General features: G+C 39.6%; 3 protein-coding genes and 2 non-coding genes across 6 annotated transcripts; 3 read left to right on the top strand and 2 right to left on the bottom strand.

The window, feature by feature from the left end:
* Positions 1–1,208: 1,208 nt before the first annotated feature.
* Positions 1,209–6,234, bottom strand: LOC111326718 (uncharacterized). Its single transcript, XM_022930775.2, has 4 exons — positions 5,978–6,234; positions 5,338–5,442; positions 4,633–4,741; positions 1,209–3,351 (listed from the first exon to the last, which is right to left on the bottom strand). The coding sequence occupies exons 1-4, from the start codon at positions 6,068–6,070 to the stop codon at positions 2,264–2,266; spliced, it is 1,395 nt and encodes a 464-aa protein (XP_022786510.1). The 5' UTR covers positions 6,071–6,234; the 3' UTR covers positions 1,209–2,263.
* Positions 6,235–8,257: 2,023 nt separating this feature from the next.
* On the bottom strand, positions 8,258–12,300 carry LOC111326759 (phospholipase A2 A2-actitoxin-Cgg2a). Of its 2 annotated transcripts, none has more exons than XM_022930837.2 (5): positions 12,122–12,300; positions 11,202–11,229; positions 10,228–10,387; positions 9,247–9,359; positions 8,258–8,459 (listed from the first exon to the last, which is right to left on the bottom strand). In XM_022930837.2, exons 1-5 carry the CDS (start codon positions 12,194–12,196, stop codon positions 8,326–8,328), a joined length of 510 nt encoding a protein of 169 aa, XP_022786572.1. In that variant the 5' UTR covers positions 12,197–12,300; the 3' UTR covers positions 8,258–8,325. The 2 variants fall into 2 exon arrangements, with proteins under 2 accessions (XP_022786572.1, XP_022786571.1); XM_022930836.2 differs by having other exon boundaries at positions 10,228–10,390; positions 12,122–12,298.
* A 2,119-nt stretch (positions 12,301–14,419) lies between these two features.
* On the top strand, positions 14,420–19,010 carry LOC111347695 (basic phospholipase A2 homolog 1). The gene is made up of 5 exons (XM_088746566.1): positions 14,420–14,640; positions 16,353–16,404; positions 16,921–17,065; positions 18,170–18,288; positions 18,741–19,010. The coding sequence occupies exons 1-5, from the start codon at positions 14,575–14,577 to the stop codon at positions 18,857–18,859; spliced, it is 501 nt and encodes a 166-aa protein (XP_088602692.1). The 5' UTR covers positions 14,420–14,574; the 3' UTR covers positions 18,860–19,010.
* Positions 19,011–19,666: 656 nt separating this feature from the next.
* On the top strand, positions 19,667–19,738 carry Trnag-ucc (transfer RNA glycine (anticodon UCC)). The gene has a single exon. It is a non-coding gene; the product is annotated as a tRNA-Gly (tRNA).
* Positions 19,739–20,154: 416 nt separating this feature from the next.
* On the top strand, positions 20,155–20,226 carry Trnag-ucc (transfer RNA glycine (anticodon UCC)). The gene has a single exon. It is a non-coding gene; the product is annotated as a tRNA-Gly (tRNA).
* Positions 20,227–23,259: the final 3,033 nt, after the last annotated feature.

Raw genomic sequence — 23,259 nt, 5'->3', positions numbered from 1 at the left:
GTAGTTGTAAATGGACGAATTATAGACGGACTGACTAAAACAAAGTGCAGCAGCGCTATCACAGTCAGAAACTGAGCCTTCTTGCATTCCACATCAACTTTGTCTTCCCATGCCGGGGAAGCTGGATATAGGATCTGAAACAAGCGCAGGTGAAAATCAAAGAAGAGCATTTACGAACAGTGTAAGAACATTTTAAAGAACATTTAAGAAAATTTTTGCGACATGAAACACAAAAACCTACATGCACTTCGTGACCTAGCGAGAATTGTTGACAGGATATACCCCCACTCTACCTTGGGAAGTTCCAAGGTAAAATCATTCAAGGACTAAATAAATTCACCTTGAAAAACGAGCTTAAATATCTTCTTCCTCTTTCAGCTCACAATATTATTGTACTAGTGCAGGCTGTCTTCCGAAATCGTCTGCTGTGTAGTTCCCAGGCCTTTGTAATTGTCTCGTTGCCGTGATCTTGTGCCTTGCCGTGTCTTTTTACAAGACCTTGTTGTAGTCATGGGATTAAAAATGGCTCTCGCCCAAAGGTATGTCGATCGTTCTGAAATTGTTAAGTAGACTCCACGACAAAAGATACCCCGGTATTCGTATATCAATGGTTAAGTTATAGCAAGAGGTGAACTCAATATCATAGTGGGCAGTTAATTGTCGCGTTTTTGTTCTGCCGTGGGTAATTCAGCGCTGGTATTTGGAATCATGGTTTTGTTTGCAGGGTACGTGTATCATTGCCAAATGAGTCCTCTAGGTAAGGATCATGCACCTGTAAGCCAGTAAGGTATCCATTTGTGAAGGTTCTACTTACTTAACATTTTGATCTGGGACGGGGTGCACGACAAAAATAGTTGCTCTTTTACGGTATTAAGTAACTCAGATTGAAATAGATGCTGGGGTTAAATTGATGATTATTATTAAGTAACCAACTTACTCTCTCCGCTTTAATTTGTGTAGTAATTATCTCGTAGTCTTTACCCTTCTCGTCAACCTGTTCAGTAAGAGCCACTTCTTTTTAAGTTACAATAGAGAGGAAAGGTTTCAAACAAGCTTGCATCGTGTCATACATAACGTCTTAATATTTCTTTGTAACATTAAGTCATAGCGGGTATATTTCACTTTAGCCAGCAATCTAGTGGGTGACGTGTGGACCATGCATTTGGCTCTTCAGTCTGGGTTGCAGTGATAAAAAAGCTCACTGTAAATTAATTGCATAACAATTGGACGAGTTTAATGAGCAGAGGCATGCAGCTGCTCGCTCAATACATACCTTGACAAAACACTACACATGCATACTATTTACAGCCTTACATATTCTTCACCCTTCTGTCAAGAGACACGAGGAGGACTTAGGGAATATTCAGCTTCCCAATTTAAGTCTAAGCATGTCAATAAGGTCACATAATTAAACTACAAATATTCAAATCAGTAACCATCATTCAGTTCAAGTTAGTGTTAACTGGCCAGATGCTGGCAGCACAGTAACAAAGTGTCCTCTCTCGCACCTTCCATGAGTTACTGCGTAAATGCAGCATTTGATAAACAAATCATGGAGATACAATTCATTTGCTGGAAAACACAATGTGTGAATCCTGGTGACTATAATGTACAACTCAGGATTAGATATAAATTTCTATATACAATTATATATCCATATACCCCGGTAGGTATATATGGCAATGCACAACAGGAGAAATGTAACGAACAAACACATACTAGTACATTCAGCTACCTAAGTCTCTGAGTGTCCTTAGAGTAACAATTTAATTGAGAGTTTAGGACTCAATTGCTTTCTTTGATATTGTAATAGTGTAAACCAGTCAGTTGCTGGCAGCACATATCTTTGAAAGGATACTGGCTCTATGAGTGAGCTGCAGACTTAAAAAAAAGGGCAGCATTTTGTCATTAGAGGAACCTCCTTTAAAGCAATAATCACCAGGATTTTCTGATGCTATAGATTCAAACTTGCAGCCTTCAAGTCCAAACTGACTTGCAATATCAAATTGTATTAAATTCCACTCCTTCCCTGAATTGTAAGTTCAAGCCTGTCTTGCTCTGAAATTCTCAAGGGAGGATGACACCCCATTTTCCATAGACCAGTTCTACTGAATATAAGAAAAATTTGCATATGCTTTTCAATAATGGTCAGCTTCAGAGAATTCATATTCCGTTATCTGCATATTCAGGTACAGCATAAAATGTCAACATGGAGCAGGGCTATTTCATAATTCCTTAATTAAAACATAAATAATCAACCTGTCTACTCAACAGTGTTTGACAATTCTTGATTTGTACAGGCATTAGCTGACAAATGTTCATGATTAGTGTTTGAAGGATCTGGATCCCTTTGTTTAGACTGATATTGCTTCTGTCCTGACTCATCCTTAGGATTCTGGCCACCATGCTGAAAAGGTGTGGTGAGGTGTGGTGAAAAGGGAAAACCGGCAAAATATGGGAAATGAGGATACCCCATTCTCATCTGGTTAAATGCACCAAGATATCCATTTGGTACTGGGTTCAAACGTCCATTTGTATCAGGAAATGGAGGCAAAGGAATACTCAAATGAAGAACCACCGGGATAAAGTGGGTGCCAGATGGATGTAGAGCATAGGTAGGCAAAGTGTAAGGATTAGGAATGTAAGGGGTTCGAGGTGAAATGGGTGTGGCTTGAATTAGGTTATCAAGACCATGGCTGGGCCATTTACAGTTCAAACCCATGCTGCAACGTACATAACCACTAGCATCACAGTTGGCCTTGTCGTAATTGTTCCCACTCTCCTTTTTGAAAGAGTTGGGGATTGGATCTTTTTCTTTCTCTTCAACACTGCTGTTGCTTCTCGTGTTTGCTGGATTGCTTCCATTTTCATCCCAGATACAGTTTGTACCCAGGGTAACTTTCCTTCTCTCCTTGTTTGAGCTGCTACTCACTGTACCAAGTGAAAAACTGCTTCCGTGACCATCACTGGATGAATTCTTATCAGAATCTCGACGGGCCCGTTTGGAAGCAGGCTCCCCACTGGAGGATTTGTGTTGGCTATTAGGGTTTTCAATGTTCTCAGGGCTTTTTTTGCTCTGCCATAAATCAAGAAGAGCCTTTGAAAACTTGTCTTTGTAGTCATCATCAGAGCCAACTAAGTCCACTTGTTTACACAAAACTTCTAGCTCAGTCTGCAAATGGCGCATGAGTCTTTGAAAACAAGGCTGCTCAATGTCCATGGCTTCAACATTGGTAAGACAGTGAAACACCTCCTTGACACAGTCACTAAATCCATTGTAATACTTGGAATTCATGTCTAATTGTGAGGTAGAGGGTTGGCTCTCTTGTGGTTCCATGACATTTTGATTTTCTAAAAGAAATATTCATATTCCAATTAATAGGTATAGAACAGTGCACTTTTCTAATGTAAGTCTTGACACCAAGGATTTTAAACTTTAGGCTATGTTCCAGTTAAGATGACATCATTTGCTGTGGTCAAAGGTCACAGATGAACATATTTTGAATGTCCTTGCTATGAAGCAGAGGAAAGAGGTGAAGGGGTGTTGATCAAAAGCTGTAAAGATGATCCTGGATTTACGGTCACTTTGTTCCATGGTCATTTCATTCCATCTAACAGTCACTCTGTTCCACAAAATAGTCAGTTCGTTCCATGAAATGATCACTTTGTACCATGAAATGATCACTTTGTACCATGAAATGGTCACTTTGTACCATGCAGTGGTCACTTTGTTCCATGAAAGAGTCACTTTGTTTCTTGGTATATTCACTATGTTTTACTTTTTAGTTTCTCTTTGCAAGGTATCATGTACATTCTAACCAAGGTCTGTCCTTTAATTCAATTTGATTTAAGTGAGAAAAGTATCAATTTGCGTGCGTGGGTTTTAAAGGGTGAAATTACAAAAAAAGGAGAAAAAAAATTTTGTAGGGGTTTTAAGTCTTAACTGCTTTAAGGATAAAATGGTAAAGTAATAATAAAGGTAAATATTTTAGGATAGAAACATCAACTGTACTGTGTGCTGGGTGATTGCATGATAGGAGGCTAAGGTGAGTGTTCAAACAGGCAATTTGAATTGCACAACAAGGTGAATTGTATTTGCTATTATGTTCTAGCTACTTTGACCTTCTTTGACTTCTGTTATTTCCAACTATTTGTTCGTGGAACAGTGTGACTCTTTTGTGAAATAAACTGTCTATTTTGTGGAACAAAATGACCATTCATGAGATGGAACATAGTGACTTGGAATGAAGCGACCAGATACCTGATCCAGTCCACGAGCCTTAGTATCACAAAACACACATTGTAATAATTTACTACTATTTCTTGATTAAAAAGAAAAGAACAAAATGGAAAATAACATATCTATGTCACTACTATCATAAATGAATAAAGTTGACAAGTATTTCTTTCCCTTTGAACATAAACATAATGTAATTTTTTGGGAGAACCATATATATCTTGCCATTATTTCCCCTACTTAAAATACCTCATTTATGTGAACATTTAAACAGACTCCTAAGTATGTGTCCAAGCATATGATAAGCATTATAGAACTAATCTAGAGAATCATATTTAGACTTAAGAGCTTTTGCTTATTAATGACCATAAAGAAGCTACAAAATTTAGACTCACCTTTGGCCTTTGAAATCTTAGTGTCACAGGTTGTCTTTGCATCTCCAGTAAGGCCTTGAAGTGTTTTAATATAACTTATGGTCTTTTCAAGAATTTCAGCTTTCTCCAGCTTGAAAGTAATGCAAACAAAGAATTAAAATTACACAGGATTCAAACCTGTGTGCTATTTCCACATCATAGATGTATTTTAATTACTTTACGACAAATTAATGGAATTTCACCCATGCCATGGCCTTTATTCTGACGCTAGTGTAATAGTTATACTTAACTAGTATGATGCTTAAAAATTAAGAGAATGGCCTGACCATCCAGTAGATCCTTCAAAGACTATATCCAGTATGCTTCCAACACTACATTAACAATTGCATATCAAATCCAATAAGGAGACTAACATTAACTTAAATGGTAGTTCTGTTTTTAGTGTAAACAGATGACCTGTCACTTGGGATCAGTAGGTGGTAGTTTTAATAGCAGACGTTAAAACATCCTCTGCACTCAGGACCGATACACATAAATTTCATGGATTACTACTCCGTGAATAGTGATAATAATAACAACAACTAACATGACCCAAACAGAAAGTATTTTAAAAACTGGATCGTTGATTGGTCAATACAATAAACCTAACGGTGTTAAAGTATTGAATAAACATGATTAAATAGATGTATTTACAATTTGTGATGGCAGCCGAAACAGTTAACATACCTGCTTAGAGACCGACGAGGAAGGCAACATCTGTGCAATTTCGGAAATACTGATATTCATTCGATCCCTTCGTCTTTTCTCAGCAAGTCTATGAGAATATTCCATCTGAAGGTCAACAAAAAATGGCAAATTTTAAACAAAATCTGAAGTAAAACGATTTTATTACTTTAGAGCGGGAAATGTTTCAACTCCATCGCATGGATTGTTTCAAAAGATAGAAAGACAACTGCATTTGATTTTAAATAATCCATAAGCTCAATATTTGAGAATATTAATAGATCATTTTTAATACATTACTCTATATATTATATATTTCTATACTAGCCGAAGACAACACAGACTATATATTTACAATTGTTGTTTCCCTTGTCTTATGTCGAACATTACAGGCACAAACGCTTATTCAGTTTGGTGCCAATAATTTAATGAAGTGTCCATCGTTTGCGGTACATGTTTGAGAATCTAACCTAGGGCCGTGATTACGTGTCAAGTATAAAAGTAACAAACCGAACAGGTATACCTAGAGTTATAAGCAAAGTATCAAGGCTTGAATCGAAAATAATTTCGAGAATTTTACATAAACACCTCTGCTTGTTCTTATAATATCGAAAATCTATTCGAAAGAAAAATAAAAACCTACTTTTTGCCCCTTCGATTTGGTTGTGCTTAGAGACACGGATGGAGTGCGACATATTCTTTCGCCCTCGATCTCTGTAGTTGTTGATTCCGCCATGTTGATTACATTCCGCTCAAAGTAAAAGTTCTCTTTCAGGGAAGTCTTACCATTAAGTTCTTATCGCTAGATGAGGAAAATTACGAGAGAGAAAACACGGTTGTGTAGTGCTATCATACAAACTGTACAGACCAATATCTTCGTGCAAGGAAGTTTGACGAAGGCACGTGCCAACTAATCTTATATAACCTGACACATGCACGTGCAGGTGTGACATAACCGAAGAAATTTCTCTGAGAGTCTTAATCCAAACATTTACACATAATTAGTTCGCTTATAGTTCAACAGTATGTAGAAATGTAATAGAATGTAAGTGAACTGGCATTTTTAAACTTCATAACCTGAAAAAATACACGTATTCTGGTGTAAAGGGAAAATTTGGAACGCGATGGGCAACTTCCGTTTCCGGTTAGCGTGACTGGGGAGGGCGACTCCGAACGTTTCGTTGCATAACGACTAGATACAAAGCTTCAGCGTTGTCTCCGGGAAAGCATGCTCAGGGGTCGAGACGCCGAAAACATTCTCTAATGGAGAAAGAAAGGAGAGTAGCCACTATCTCTTTTATTTTTTGACAATTTTCTCGCGTTTTTCCCTTTTTTCCATAGCACGCTCCAAAAGCAACCTTTGATAGTTCAAGGTGACCTGCAGAATTTAAACCTCGTGCATGCTTAGCGTTGGGGGAAGACGGACGTGATACTACTTGTCATAGGCTGCGACAGGAACGAACCGTCCGACTGGGGATATTTTTTTCTGGCAGGTAGCATTGATCAAAAAATGGAGGGGAAAAGACTCAATCAAAAGAGTTAATTTGTTTAGAAGAGTAGAACACCAGAAATATAATTTAGGTTCAGAACTGCAGACAGAGCATCCCCGTGCATAATTTTGTTGACTATCCAACAAACCCTCGGGGCTTTAAACCGTAAAGATTACCAACAATTCGAAGCAGCTACTATTCGAACCGCATAAAAGTTAAATGAGGATGGTTATATTTCAGACGAAAACAGGGATTGAGCATTAAGAATGATTTGGAAGGGCTTATTTGACCTTGGTGACTTTCCATGACAAAAGGTCACTTAGGACGCACGTGATAGGGGTAAGAAGAAAACATTGTAATGCAAACGTGACAAAAGGGGTTCGGTCACGCTTTGAGTTTGCGCACTGAGCTCTTTCTTTTCGGAGCGCGTGACGCTTAAAGTTCAAGGTGTGTTGGGGACGTACTGTTGTGCATGATGCAACACGTGGACCATTTCCTACTATTCGTGCTCCGATCTTTTCCCGACAGGTATCAATAAATTTCAGGGCTTTTTAGAGTTGAAACTCTCGACGAAGACACAATCTGTCTAAAACAACAAATAAGAATAAAAGCTAACCTTGCGTTATAAACTATTCAACATTACACAGACATAACAGCTCTCCAGGGAGGATAGCTTTATTCTTGATAATCTTAACGGCACATTCCTGAGATGGATCATATCATTTGCCTTAAGATCATAGATGCAAGAGTATAACTGACTTTTCGACCATTGGACCTTTTCATGTACTACTTTTTTTCGGACAATTGCTATGGACGACTTATTACACGACTCGGGCAGTCAGACTAAAATCAACCTATCAAAATGCTCTATTGTCGGTCCAATATTCTCTCAGTATTGGACCGAGCACTGTCCCGAATGGTCCCCAATGATACCGCACTTGTGTCCCATTGAACTTCAGTCGTATGATAAATCTCTTATTAACCAAGCTTGCTCGGGACCGTACTGGAAGAATATCGGCCCTCGCTCTTTTTTGTATGGACCTCGCGCGTACTGTCAAGACCTCGGGCCGATATTCTCCCGGTACGGCCCTCGAGCTTTGTTAATAAGATATATTTACTGCACCAGCTTTTTTATACTTAAAGATGGTTGGGGGGGGGGGGGGTGAAGTAGATTTTTCAAATATGGTGGGAAGAGGTGGAAACTATTACAACCGCTTGGCCGTGAAATGTCTGGTACGAGACCATAAATGATCCTGATTGACGGAAATTGTGCTGGACGCCACAAAATATTTATAATTTTTTTTTACTTTTCATTTGTTGGAAAAGGACGTTTGCATCAATATGCAGCATCAAAGGCGAAACTGGCCCTGTAACATTGACAAGAGTGCTAGTGAAAGATATAACACATTGTCAGATATGACAAGACAAATACAGCCTTTTTCAATAGCGTTTTTTTTTTTAATACATTGAACAATCACTTCATGTTTCAAGAATTACATTTTTAACATTTTTCTTGCGAATAATCTTTGTAAGCATCATTGAACGTAGCCCTCTGAAAGCACTGGACAGCCTCTGAGTCACACACACACAAAGAGTTCCGACACTCGCCGAAAAACCAGTAATGACTAGCAGGCTCTGAAGAGAGAGTGCATCATATCTGAACAGTCAGTAATGTTATATCCCTTTAACATGAAAAACAAATTTTTTCAGTCAACAAACCACCGGTAATACAAGCGCGATGTAGGAGTAGGAGTAGATCTCCAATATAATGTTATCACATAACAGTATAAAAAAATTACGACTTTTTCAAGGGGAAGATTCCGGTTCTCATGAAGGACCCTGTTTCGCCACTTGCAATTAAAAGTAGCGAATCGCTAGTCCCTATATATAGTCATTAGCATGCCACTAATCGTAACCAAACTGACTGATTAGGTTTTGTACATCTGGCCGAGAATGATCTATCAATTACAACCCGTTTATTTTGTTTTACCAGTTTTTCTAAGCAAATATTGTAAGAGGAAAGGCTGAGAAAACCAAGCTCAAGGGAGGTTTTGAGCTGAATTAGGGTTATAGCAAAATTGACGCTCCATCGAAGGAAGGCACTAGCTGAAGAGAAGTACTGGGAGTTCCTAGCCTGGTCGGTTCTTCGAAGGACGACCGGGCCTAAAAACCCAAGCCCAGCCCAGGGCTGAAGCGTTTCGTAGGGTTGAATGCCCTAAAATTACAGCAACACCGTTATCTGTGGTCAAAGTACACCCCTGAACTAGACAAACTAATCTTGAGGCTTGTCTCGGTTGTTGGGTTTAAAAGAGGAAGTCGTCTTACAATCTAAATTATTACGGCACATGGTACTATCTTCAGCCATACCCCGCACTTGTTGTGTATAATTTTTTTGTACTAATTAATAAAAGTAAATTCTTACCGCATCCAAGGCAGCCTTTCCTATCATAAGGCATGGCATAGATTGCCAAATCTAACGTGCAAGCGCCCGAGTTCTGCACTGCATTATAGCAAGCATCATGTATTTGGCAACATCTGGCGGCAAAGCAAGACTGTTATCCCTTTAGCCCATATGTGTGTGACTTACGTCTAATTTCTCCTTACAAGGTCACTCCCGAATCAAACATCAATGTCGCGAGAATAAAGGAAAGGATCACCAATTAAAAAACTCTTGATTGTTTAACAAATTCTTCCTGTCTGTTCCATTAGGAATATATATTAAAGAGTATGGAGAATATGTAATTTGATGTTAGGGTGTAAAGAGCAACAAGAATCAAAGCGTGAAATAAATATACATGCTGCATACGAAGTCACATTTCAAAATGTTCAAATTATAGATGGTTTTATTTTTCTTTTTTTGTGAGAAACAACTGAGAAAGACAGAGCTTCGTCTGACTGTTCCTTATTTCTCCATAAGATTTCAAGAACCGAATATTTGAAGCGAGGGAGAAACTGTTCTGGTCAACCGTGGCTGGTTCATGCAGTTAGCGAGGCGACTAAATTTTGCGTACATCTTGAAAATTTCTTACCGAGTTCACGGTCGCAAAACCTGACTTGTCGGTTGCCAAGGTAGGCTGCCTTCTTATTAAACAGAATCGCGAATAATGTTTAGAAAGGAAAGATTGCCCTCGGCTGGTGAAATCTCGGAATCTTTGCTTCTCCTGTACTGTCAAAGCTTTAAACAGTTGACCGAATCATGGATACCCAAGCCCTTTCTTCAAATTATTTTGATTGCTTTGACTTTGTCCTCTATTCGATCATGCTGGTCTCTTCTTTCTGATCCTGTTGGAGAGTTTTAATTTGCAATTGCAGCATCGTGTGGTCGACCGGGCAAAGATAAGAGGTAGAATTTTTAATCTGCGTTGTGTGTCACGGCTATCGAGTTTTTCATTTTGCCACTTACCTGTCTACATCATCAACTGGTGTTCCCTGTCCACCTAGTCCGCAGTAGCAACCATAACCATTATAGTCCAAGGGGTTTCTTTTGACTCCGCATATAATCATCAGACCGAATTCCAAAATGCTTCTTGCATTAGGAGATGTTATGGGGGAATCAGCACTTTCTACTAAAAAAAAAAAAAAAAAAAAAAAAAAGAAAAGAGATTGCTTTTAACGCACAGCAGGACATAGAAAACGACCCTACCTTCTTGGGTCGGAAATCGAAGCTATTGTTTCTGTTAAGTACTGTCTACATATATCTATTTAGATTAGATTAAGGCATATCTTTCCTCATCCACTGCTGTCGCCAAAACGAAAAGTTTTACCTTAAAAGAGAAATTTAGGCTTTGTGGAAAAATCATATGATCCAAAGATTTACTGCTATTGCTCATCTAGTTGCTTTAGGCTGAGGGCACAGTTAGTGACGAATTCGACAGAGCTGAATAACGTATGCGCACGCGCTAGATTTTGGCGCGGAAAAACGGTTTTTGAGTCGTTCGCACTGTTGATTTTCTATTCTGTTGCTTCGAGGTGTTGTTTACCTAGCCGCTTTTCTCTTACAGAACAACCTCCAAAAGCTTTGTACACCCCCTGAATATTTTCGAAAATTAACTTTCCCCTTTAAAACTTTGGAAATAGGAAAATGTAATCGACGACAACAAAATACGTCGGTTTTAAATGCCAGCTCCTTATTATTTTCGAAAATTTCGCTAAATTTTAAACCTCGCACGCTTGTGTCCGCGTTGTTGACCGCATACCTTTGACGTAAAATTTCGTTATTCAGCTCTGTCGATCAATTCATATATTAGTGCTGTGGATTAAGCAGGGGGAAGAAAAAAGGAAAGTATTTTTGGAAGTTTGTTGCGTCTGTATCTTGAAAAACGTGATCGGTAATGACTTTACTCGACATATTGTAATAAAACTATACTTAAAAGAAACCTTTTTGTGCCAAGATCCCTTCTCGATCCTATTGAAAATGAAGAGAACACGTCAGTATACTAGTCGGTGAATAACTGCCGTAAGTACTTATAATAAATTCAAGCTTAGTGAAATGCTATTTCCGTCTAAAGCATGCGTTATTTTTCCGTCGCTCTCACTTGCTCAGATAATGCAAGTTGGGGTAAGAGCCGAAGTAGTTTCATCCCGAATAACAGTTCTATAAGTTAAGAGACATTAACTCTGAATGATTACGCACCCAGCAGTGTCGCCATGTGTATGAGAAAAATTAGTTTCTCAAGTCTTGAAATGCGCGACACAAACCGTGCGCAACGACTATTCACCTTCAAATTAGAAATACTTTGGAACTGGTTTTACTTAGACCTTGATTGAAATACGGACATAGTTTCACGAGAGGCGTTGTTCTTATCTGATCTTATCACCATTTTCAGTTACCATTTTTTTCTTAGTGTTCAGTGATCATTTTTTCGCTTAACGCCATTTGTTCCCTGCGAGAGAGTTTTTAGCCAGAGGAATAAAATTGAGGACCTATATTGAAATAGGAAAAATAATGATCTAAACTTTTTATTCCTTAAGATATTAGTGACTTAATCCTTATGAGTGGGTTCCCTATGAAGAAGGAATGCCTTTTTAAGAAAACGCTGAAGTCAGTGTTTTTCCCCAGACAACAATCCACACACAACCCACAATTCTTCCATTCGCTTTGACGAAGGGCTAAAGCTCGAAACGTCAGCTTTGAAACCCTTTACAGTGGCTAAATTACATGATCAACTCAGTTCATAAAACCAAAATTATCTTGTTATACTACTGCGCTCCCCTTTATTTGTTTTTCCCCGTACTTAGACAAATGTCCACTGACTTGCAAAAAATACTTCCCTTTCCCCACCAAAAGTGTGCCGTACCTGATCGAGAGGACTTGTAGCCATTGTCACCTGAAAAATGGCCAAGCAGTGAAGAAGGAAAACTAATCGCTCCATTTTCTGAATCTTTTTTGTGGAATCGCGAGCAGACTTGTTTGATTTTGAAAAACTGGGACGCTATTTCAGCAGATTCGCGTCACTCTTATAGGCCATTTTAATTATGAATACGTGATGTGAAAGGAAGTTCAACTCAAAAATTTCAGGTGGTTGTTTTCTATGGAAAAAAAAACATGGAACACCGTGACTTTACTTAACAAAAATTTTAGAGGGTTTTTTTTTTCTACCAAAATTAAATACTTGAGGAGTTAAAGTGGCCTGGAAATTATTTGTTAGCTTTTAGACTAAGGGGTGAAAATCAGTAACTTTGATTCAGTTAAACTTTGAATAAAGGTTTATTTTCTGGTTGTAATGCTATGATATCATATATTAATGGCAATGGCAATGGTGCTCGTTAAAGAATTACAATCATTTTTTGGTTGATAAGGAATTCAAATGTCAGCTACTTTCAGCCGTGTATCCCCAACACGCGCAGCTCTTTTGTTCTCATTACGTAATCCCATAGGAAAAAAACTTCATCACTAACGTGAATCCATATGGTATCCCAATGTGGTAAGTCAGCTTCAAACCCATAACACACATTTTTTGTTTTAATGAAATCTGGATGCAAAGATGTTCAAGCATAAGAATCATAAAACAAAGCATAAGGGGTGAAAATCAGTAACTTTGATTCGGTTAAACTTTGAATAAAGGTTTATTTTCTGGTTTTAATGCTATGATATCATATATTAATGGAAATGGCAATGGTGCTCTTTAAAGAATTACGATTATTTTTTGGTTGATAAGGAATTCAAGTGTCAGTTACTTTCGGCCGTGTATCCCCACTTGTTATGAGTGTTTGATAAGTACACTGTACTCAAACACAAATCTTTGTGTAAAATTTTTATATTTTTAATCATCCATTCTCGGAACCCTTAAAGTTTTCGCACGGGCTTATCACAAATGTTTACGACTACTAGTCATATAGTTAAATGGAGTCTACGTCTCGTTAGTGGTTTGCATAATTCAAATCCTTATTGAATAAATATTGTCCGGTCAGCTGCAATTTTAAACTGTGATTCTTCTATTAAGCTGCTGAATATATAATTAAAAACCATCAATAAAATTTTCCATTCCGATAAGTTGAAAATGCGCCCTTTTGGGCAAAGAAACCCGTCCAGTTTCGCTACAGCTAAAACCTAAGCGCGAATTTAATTTTTTTTTTCATTTTTTATCATAATAATATCTCTTCTGAAATGTACTTCATGGTTTACCTGCCCGTGCCTATTAGGGGTGCGCAGGGTCGATTTACTCTCTTTTTTACGTTTCAAGGCCATTTTCAATACAGAAAAAAAAATACAGAAAGAATGAGTCCCCATCGAAAATCTGATAATTGCGATCTTTGCGAGTAGTATCAAGAAATGGTCTATTGTTCCGGCTCAATTTCACACATTAAGTAGTAATCAATAGTCCTTTCGTTCTTTGTAGCGCTGAGGGACTTTGGCCGAAGCGACGCGAAAAATTTTTGGCATCATAATTAAGCTATTTTGGAAGAGTAGGTAGCGCATATTTGCACACGACAGGTAAATTGTCACCAGAGTACCCCAAGGGAAAATTAAACGCTGATTTAGCCGCTTCGGAGAATTGGGTAGCGTAAATTTGTCTCGTCGAGTCAACTCTCAATGGTCTACTCCAAAAAAAAATTGACCGCTAATGTGGCAATGCACACATATAGAATTCAAAATACGTTGTGCCTCATTCAGACCACCTCTCTCCGTATAAATCTTTCTCCAGAAACTGTCATAGTTCTAAACTAAAGTCGTCATAGTTCTAAACTAAAGTCTAGTCTTTCCGAGCGTTTAAATCTCCCGCTCGTATGCTAATCGGAAACTTCGACAAATCCCTAGTGTGTTCTGAAGCTGTTGCGCCATTGTTAAAAAATGGCCATATAGGGTCATTTTTCGCTTGTCTAACAAAGCCTATTGTAATGAAATTTGTGCCACTTTTCTTGATACACGGTTTTTGAACGAAAGTTGAATCCCCGCAGCTGTAATTTCACTGGCGTTTTGGATGAAGGGTGTAAGCAGTGTGCTCTTCTAAGGACACTTAGATTCGCACTTTATTAATCTACGCAGTGATGTTTTTCATTATTTCTGATTCATTGTCTTGTCACTGTTTCAGCTGGAACAGATGATCGTTTCACACCCCACATGTTTTTAAGAAAGTGACAATGTCATGTGAAAAACTCATGCGATATAGATTTCTAAATAAGATAAGAGATCACAGGGATAAAGAACGATGCTTAGCTTAGCCAACTTTCAGTGACTGCAACTCTGGTTATTGGAGAGAAGGTACTTTGCAGAACTGATCTGAATTCCGAGAAGGGAACAAACAACACAATGCAGGGAATAATCGTGCTAACGATTGTCATCTTATCTTCCGCGTTCTCTTTCCCATCTCACAAGGTAGGGAGTTATCGCAAAGATAATTCTGTATTTTTGAAAATCACCTCTAATTGTAACTTAAGAGATAGGTCGGAAGGGAGGGCGAAGTGGTGAGAACGTTCACCTTCTGCCATTGTGGCCCGGGTTTGATTCCCGGATTCCAGGAAAGTCCCAGTAACTAAACGGGCCCGTATAGCTGTTTTGTTTTCATTCATGATGGGGATTTCAAAAGTTTTGAAAATAATACAATAAAACTATCAGCTATAGAAGCAAAATGGACTGATTTGGGTGCCAGAACCTGCTTTTCTATCTTTTAAGTTTTGATTTTAAAACATAGCCCACCTCTCGCTTCGGGCCCGTTAAGTTACCATGACTTTCGAGAAACGGGCCCGTGGTGTCACATGTGGGTTGCGTTCGTCGTTGGTTCTCGTTCTTGCTCCGAGGGAGTGTCTCCTGGTCCTCCGATTTTCCTCCCTCCACAAAAACCAGTAAATAGGGACTTTAAGGAGTCAGGACGGCAACGCCACGGAAGACGTCGATTAAAAAATGAGTTTCTACTTTTAGTTAGAATTTCGAAAATGGCTGCATGTGTTTACCTTCTCATAGGGCGCCAGAACTCAAACTTAACATAACGCATAAAAGTAGCGTGGAGTTCCAAATGTAAATTAAAATAATTTGTCGCCGCGGTTTCGCTTCGCAGACGGCGCAAATTTTGGTGTTTTCACGTTGTTGTTTTGCAAAGAACGGCTAAGAAATGTACAAAGTTTTAATACCCACGTGCTGGGCTATTGTTCTGCCAATTAGATCTATTGTTTTTCCATGTTCTCGTTGCCGTAGCCGTCGGGGTTTGCTTAAAGTCCCTTCTAGATTCTAATTCGACCTAGAAACAGGGGACATGAAGAGTTATCTCATGGATCGTATGTCCACTGCTAGATCCCATTTCATTAATTTTTTTAAGTTTAGTTTAGTTTAATTTAGTTTAATGCATTCGCCACAGTTCAGCAAATACAAATAACTAATGTACATCACACAGTACCAAGAAAGAAAAAGTAAAAATGGAGTGGCAGGAGAGAGGAACGGAACTTTCGTCTCAATTGACACCTAACCCCTATTATATAACAAAAAAGTAAAAGGATACAATAAAAAAAGCTAAAAAAGTTACCAGAAAGGCAAGTTATTTAAGATTATAAAATACTAATCTGGAGGATTGTATGAGTCAAGTTTGAAAAAGTATAGTTTGTTTAATTTAGATTTAAATGTTGGGAGCGAGGTTATACATTTCATGTTGGGTGGAAGAGTATTCCACAGTCCTGCAGACCTATTAAAAAAAAAATTTTTCGAAAGTAGTCCTGTTTGTGTTTGAATCTTATATTATAGTTGTTCGGATCATAGTAGCCCCCTTACAAAAGAGCTCGCAAGGACTGTACAATACCATAAGAAGAAACGATACACCCCTCAAAAAAGAATGAAACGATGCATGGATATGATTTAAAGAACTGTACATAGGAACGTAACAGCTAAATCTTTCACTTAACGCAAATTTTTAACAAAGGTCCTTTGAAGAAAGCAGTAGTTTGTGCATTCTGTAAAAGAGGTCTTTCTCTATTATAATAGTTCCTTTCATAGGGTAAATCCAGCTCACCGTAGAGGTGGATATATGTAGATGTGCGTGGATTTGAAAACACTCTAAGACCACGCCTTTATATTGCGTCTCATTTTTCGCGTTGTTACAGGATGAACCTCAACAAGACTTGGAAAAGAAAATAACCAGTTCGTCTACTTCAGGTGAGGATAAAATAATGTATGACTTTGTAAAACCTATGATGACACTGCTTCTTCGCCCTCTTATATCTCTCTTTTCGAAAAGGCTAAGTTATGAGAGAACAAAAGGTCCTAATTTATTTCGCATTCGTTCAAGTCTCATCTTGGATATATCAACAAAGTTGAAGTGGTAAATTGGCCACCGTAACGATTACAAAAGCTGACGTTTCGAGCGTTAGCCCTTCGTCGGAGCGAATGTCTCATCTTGACTTGTTTTCTTGTTGGAGATACTATAATCTTTCTTAATGAAATGCAAAGGACATTTGTGGCCATTCGGATAAGCGAGAATGGGAAATGGATGTTTTTTTTTTCAGTTTGTATAAAGTATGTTGAAGGAGAGCCGTATTCTTATCCCTGATAGAACGCTATGAGTTCAAGCGCCTGAATTGCTAACTGGTTCTCTCGCTTCCCAACAGCAATAAGATAAATAGTAGCTTAGCGATAATTCTTCCCCGTGCATTTTACTTGTGTCATCTACAGGTGACTTTACCCGTACCCAGAGAAATCTTGTTCAGTTTCACAACATGATTAAGTGTACCACGTCACGAAGTTCTTTGTATTACGTCGACTATGGCTGTTATTGCGGTTATGGAGGAACAGGGAATCCTTTAGATGCCACTGACAGGCAAGTGCACATGTACAGTCATATCACAGACCAGTTCATCTGTAAAGAGTCATTCATGTACTGCAGAAGGCACCTTCGTCTCATAAACCTTTTACGTAAATTTTATTATGACATTTATCAAAAGTTAACCTACAGAACCGGACCGTAATTAGAAAGCTTAAGCACAAACGTTTTCGAGTCGCACGCGGACAGCAGCCGGAGTCGGTTAAAAGTTCTCATTCCTGATGCTCACTACACCTTTTTGGTCAGCAAAGTTTGGTTTAAAATGCTAAAACGACGACCTCGCTGTCGATGCCTTGGTGTCAAAGGGCGCCGGAATTAGTTTTATTCTTCCCCCAGTTGCCGCCTGCGTTCGGAGGACTTCCGCTGTGTCACGATAAAATTTACATGATTCCCCCATAGGGCTTTGTAGAATTCTAAGGACCGCCCCTAAACGAAAGTCAATTTTCTTTAGTTCCGCCTTTAAACTCTGTTAGAGACGAACTGGATTAAGGAGGTTCTTAAATAAGCATGAATGGCAGAACTTGTGGGGAAAATATTCGCCACTGCATCACTCCAAGTCTTCTGTTCAATAGTGAAATTTATTACACGACTCGGGTATTCAGAGGGCCAATAACTAAAATCAACCAATCAAAATGCTCTATTGCCGGTCCAATATTCTCTAAGTATTGGACCGGGCACTGTCCCGAATGGTCCCGAATGATACCGCACTTGTGTCCCTTTGAACTTCAGTCGTATAATAAATCTCTTATTAACCAAGCTTGCTCGGGACCGTACTGGAAGAATATCGGCCCCCGGTCTTTTTTGTACGGACCTCGCTGCGCTCGGTCCGTACTGTCAAGACTTCGGGCTGATATTCTCCCAGTACCGTCCTCGCGCTTGGTTAATAAGATATATAGATGGGCTTTCTCTTACCTTCTTTCTGGGAAGAAAACTGATTTGATTATAACAGTCTTTGTGATAAGACTGTGCCCTATTAAGGTAGGCAATCGATATTTTGGGAAATTTCTTTAGGAAGCAATCAGTACCGTTTTTGGCTTCAACAGAAACAACAATCTGATAGAGGCAGTAAATGATGTTAGTTATAAACTGCTCTAATCTCAGATGCTGTCAAGTTCATGATGAATGTTACGGTCGCATTACGAACGATCCAGACTTGTGTAGGTTTTCTTCGTCTGTTTATTGGAAAATATACGGTAGAGATGACACCTGTACTGGTTGTGGTAAGTCTAGATAATTTCAAAAGTTTTTTTTTAAATCTACTTTAGAGTCTTTGTAAACTTTGTGAACTGTCCGTTAATCTTATTGCGGTACCCAATTGAAGTACACCAGACAGACGCCACGGGGGAAAAAAAGGTGGGAATTGAAGCAATGCCAATATTTTCTATCTTTGTAGTTTTTCGCGATCAAATTAAAAAGGTATAATAAAATGGTTATTTGTTTTCTATTTTTCTATCTAATTTGCAGTTATGGGAATCTTACATCGCTAGTAAATTAGTTGGTAAATTATAAAAATATGTTCTTTAATAATCAATCTTCTTCTCAACGTTCAAGTCATGTTTGTACTTCAATTGTCTCCTCCTATCTGTGCTAAGGTCTAAAACGACAACAATAATTAATAACTAATAAAAGTTATATTAACACGTCGTAATGGCTCTTATTCTACAAAACTCAGCTGATGAAGAGGGTTCATGTGAGCGGGCCATTTGTGAATGTGACGGAGCAGCAGCCAGGTGTTTTGCCGCGTCAGAATGGAATGAAGAGCATTTTAACTGGCCACCCGAACAGTGTTGACGCACAAAAGAACGACACCAGCACTGAACAAAGTTGAGAATAGAGAGAGAAAAATGGAAACAAACTTCTTATGATTTAGTTCGACATATAAGACATAAAATTGTAGGAGAGACTGTAATGACAATAAAAATAAAAAGAAAGGAATACACAAAACCAAGTCTGACCGAAAAATAAAATTTTTTATTTGAGGGGGATATAGAAAGAGAAAAAAAGAAAAAAGTACATTGTATTAGGGAAATGGACAGCTTTCGTCGAAAAGAGGCAAATGATGGCACTTCCTTCCAAAATTTCCATTGAATTTACAAGACCAAATAGACTCCTCGCGCTTTCAGCGACGTTTATACGGGGCTTTAAAGAAATTCGACGTAGGGACTCCCCACTGCAAAGAAACTAGTACGAAAAAAGTCCGGCAGTGCACTCCACTGCTACAATAGTTTTCCTTGTTTGAAAAGCCACAAGGTTACGATTTCTTAAATTTAGTACGTTATTACCAAGCTTATTGTGTTATTTTTAGTTTCATATCTGTACCTAAGAAGTTTCCATCGAAAACATACTACCTATAGTTGCTATTCCTCTGGTAAAACGTCAAATATCTGGAGCCAGGGAACCACGGAATCATCTGCGAATGAATTGGATAATATGAGGCACAATCAATCAAACTTTATATTAGAAATTGCCCTTTTTCTTGGTTACTTTCTGAAGACAAGTTCTCGTTCTTTTAGTCCATTTCAACTCGAGATAAATCTGTCCGTAACATATTTAAAAAGGGGTTGCGATTTAAACTTTGTTTATTATCTCAATACCAAAGCATCGGTGGTATAGTGGTGAGCATAGCTGCCTTCCAAGCAGTTGACCCGGGTTCGATTCCCGGCCGATGCAGAGGTCCTAGTCATGTATTTTTCAGCCAATTTATCCTTATAGGGAGAATTTTTAAACAGTTTTTGTCTAATTCTAGCTCCTTCAAATGTGTATCGCTGGTCACTGTAAAATGTAACACATGCTGTGGGACGCCTCACTTCCTCTTTGGATGAATGAGCATGAAACAGACTAATCAATAGTTTTCATACATTTTTGTTTTCACTTTTCGATTCGCTGACAGTAATGCCTCGTCGACATTCAAAGCCACTTCAGGTTCGAACGTTTTCACCGCTCCGCTCAATGACAAGTTTCACGATCTGCGTCTTCATGATTACATTTCAGGTGCTGACTTATTTACCCACTGCGCAACCTGTTACACAACAAAGTCAATAATTCCCTTTTTGATATGCTGACTTCAAATCTGTTAAGTGTGAGTGGCGTCGGTGGTATAGTGGTGAGCATAGCTGCCTTCCAAGCAGTTGACCCGGGTTCGATTCCCGGCCGACGCATAGTTAGGGTATCTACTTTTACATTTATGGGCAGACGTATGGATGACTTCACCTTAAGAATTACTTTTTTGTCTTATAAAAGAAATAGTTTCCAAATAGATGCCGTACGTCTGTTCATACTAGTTCACAGAAGACGTTAAAATATGTGGAGAATGTCTGTGACGGACACACTCGGCTGCGCCTCGTTTTCCACTTTTTGTTCCTATCACATTGTGACGCCATCTTTGACCTGTTACTGAACAGGCGCATGGTAACATGGATTCTACTTGTTGTGCGGATTCAATTGTAGCATCAATAAAAAATAAAAACAATGAAACAGAGAAGTCTTCACTGAGTTTCAATTACCTTCGGCAATGAAAAAGACTACGTCGAGTGACTGGATACCTGATTGGGTAACCATTTTATTCCAGGAAGATTTTATTACTTCCTTGCTTGATGAACAGAAAACGTTTATCAGTAATAGCAGTATATTTTTTCTTTATCCCATGTTTGTCGTTCTTTATTTTTTTAAACAGTAAACTCGATCTGCTCCATACTAACCAAATAGAAATCTTTACCGGGCTTATACCCCTCTCTCCTTGTGTGTACGTTTGTGTAGATTAATTTAGGCATTCGGAGAGGACTTTCGCGCTTAAAGTTGAGATCTACCAAAGTAAACACAATTCGTCTTTGTTCAGGCTAAAAGCTCAAATTACTTTGATTAAGAACGGCGAAGATTGGCACAGATTGCAAAGAGCAAACTTGTAAAACCTAGGCTACTTTGAGTTTGCAAACCTCAAAGATGCTCCTTTTTTTGATACTTACTGCTAAATTTTCTTCCTATCCTTTAAGAAAATCTACGTCGGATAATTGGCGTGTTAATACCATATGACAAAAAAATGTGTTAGTAGCGTTACCATTTTCAACAAAAACCGAAAACTTCACAATATCTTATTTTCTACATGTCTACGCAAGGACGAGAAAAAGTTTGATGTAACTCGTTATTGAAATACCATAATGAAGGTAAGAAGACGGAGTTACTTTGACATTGATTCGAGAGTCTTGTTACCTTAAACTTCCAGGCACAGCCTCTCCTACTGACCCTGATGCTCAGTCTGGTCTCCTAGAGAACCTTACCTCTAGGCTCTCTGAGGCCCAGTCCGCTTCTTGTGAGGGTGACATCACCTTGGGTGAGGCTTCTCTTGCACTCCGCGGGATGGCTCGTCGTAAGTCGCCTGGCCTTGACGGTTTCCCGTGTGAGTTTTATCTTAAATTCTGGCACATTCTTGGCTCTGACCTTGTCTCTGTTCTCAACTCCTGTCTTTCTTCTGGTTGCCTCTCCCTGTCTCAGCGTAGCGGTGTCATCTCCTTGTCTTTTAAAAAGGGTGACCGTCTCGACCCCCGGAACTGGAGGCCCATCAGTTTGTTTAATGTGGACTACAAGATCGCCTCCCGATGCATCGCCGGCCGTCTTTTAAAAGTCATACACTCGGTTGTAAACAAAGATCAAACATGTGGTGTTCCGGGGCGGTACATCGGTGAGAATTTTGCTCTCCTCCGAGACGTTGTCGACTTTGCAACATCTTCGGGTTCCCCTGTTGCCATTCTTTCCCTTGACTAGGAGAAGGCATTTGACAGGGTCGATTGGCGTTTTATGTTGGCTACTCTTGAGTCTATGGGGTTTGGCCCCTCATTTGTCAGCTGGGTTAAGCTCTTCTACCGTGAGGTGAGGAGCTCTGTAAACGTAAACGGTCATCTCACTTCCTTTTTCCGCCTGTCTCGTGATGTCCGGCAGGGTTGCCCCCTGTCGCCTCCTCTGTAAGTCCTGGTTGCTGAGGTGTTTGCCGTGAATCTCCGTTCAAACCCTCGCATCCAGGGCATCTCTTTCCCCGGTGTCGGTCCAGTCTCTCCCATTGTTCAATACGCGGACGACACGTCGTTGGTACTCTCCTCCGACAATTCCATCAAGGCTGCGTTTGAGGCTTTTGCCTTATTTGAAAATGCGTCTGGCTTCAAACTTAACTTGGCCAAGTCAAGGGCCTTTGGCTTGGGGGCTGGAGTGGTCGCTCTGATCCCCTGTCCTACTGGATTGGTCTTCCTCCAGGTTGAAGGTTCTTAGCGTCTTTATTGGCCCTGGGAACCTTGAAGAAGTAAACTGGCGTCCCCGGATTGATGCGGTGGACCATGTTCTCAAGTCTTGGCGTTCCCGTTCCCTATCCTTCCGTGGCAAGGCCCATGTTATTAATGCTCTTGCGCTTTCCCGGGTCTCGTATGTGGCGTCCCTCATCCATATGCCGGCCTGGGTGTGCAAGGAGCTTTCCTCTCTGGCTTTCTCCTTCTTCTGGTCCGGCAAACGGGAGCTCGTTTCTTGCTCTGCTGTGACCCAGTCCCCTCTCTTCGGTGGTTTTTCCGTTGTTGATGTTCGTCTTAAAGTCTATACTCTTCTCGGCCAGTGGGTGAAGAGATTTGTCTCCTCGCTCTCTGGCTGGTGCGTCTCCATGTCTTCCTGTTTTGTGTCGCGTTTTGGTGTCTATCCTCTTGATGTCTTTTCCCGCCCTTTTCGTTTGACCCCAGGGCCTTGCCGCCTTTTTATCAATCTCTATTACTAGCCTGGCGGAGCCTTAATGGCTCCTTTTCCCACTGGTATCAAACTCTTGCATATGGTTCGTCTACTCCTCTTGTTTGTGCTCCTGTCTTAAACATGTCTACTAGTCTCTGTTACCGTTACCTACTCTCTGAGAACATGGTTCCACCGCATTGCGTCGAGAAGTTTAACACCATCTATGGGAATCTGGAATGGCCTGCCACGTGGCGCTCCCTGTCCCTCTTCCATCTTGATCGTCAGGTCACTGACCTTATTGGAAGATTGCACACGGCGTCTTGTACACTGCACAGCGTCTGGCCTCCTTCAGCTTATCTGTTCCTCTACCTTGCTTCTGTGGTGCCTCAGTGGAATCACTGGAGCACCTTTTCTTTTATTGCCCCCTTGCTCAGAGCGTTCTCTCTTGGATACAATCGTTACTGTTTGGTTTCTCTTCCATGTGTCCTGTTCTC

This window comes from Stylophora pistillata, chromosome 1, assembly GCF_964205215.1.
Source record: "Stylophora pistillata chromosome 1, jaStyPist1.2, whole genome shotgun sequence".
NCBI lineage: Eukaryota > Metazoa > Cnidaria > Anthozoa > Scleractinia > Pocilloporidae > Stylophora > Stylophora pistillata.
This window is presented reverse-complemented; position numbering and strand designations above follow the sequence as displayed.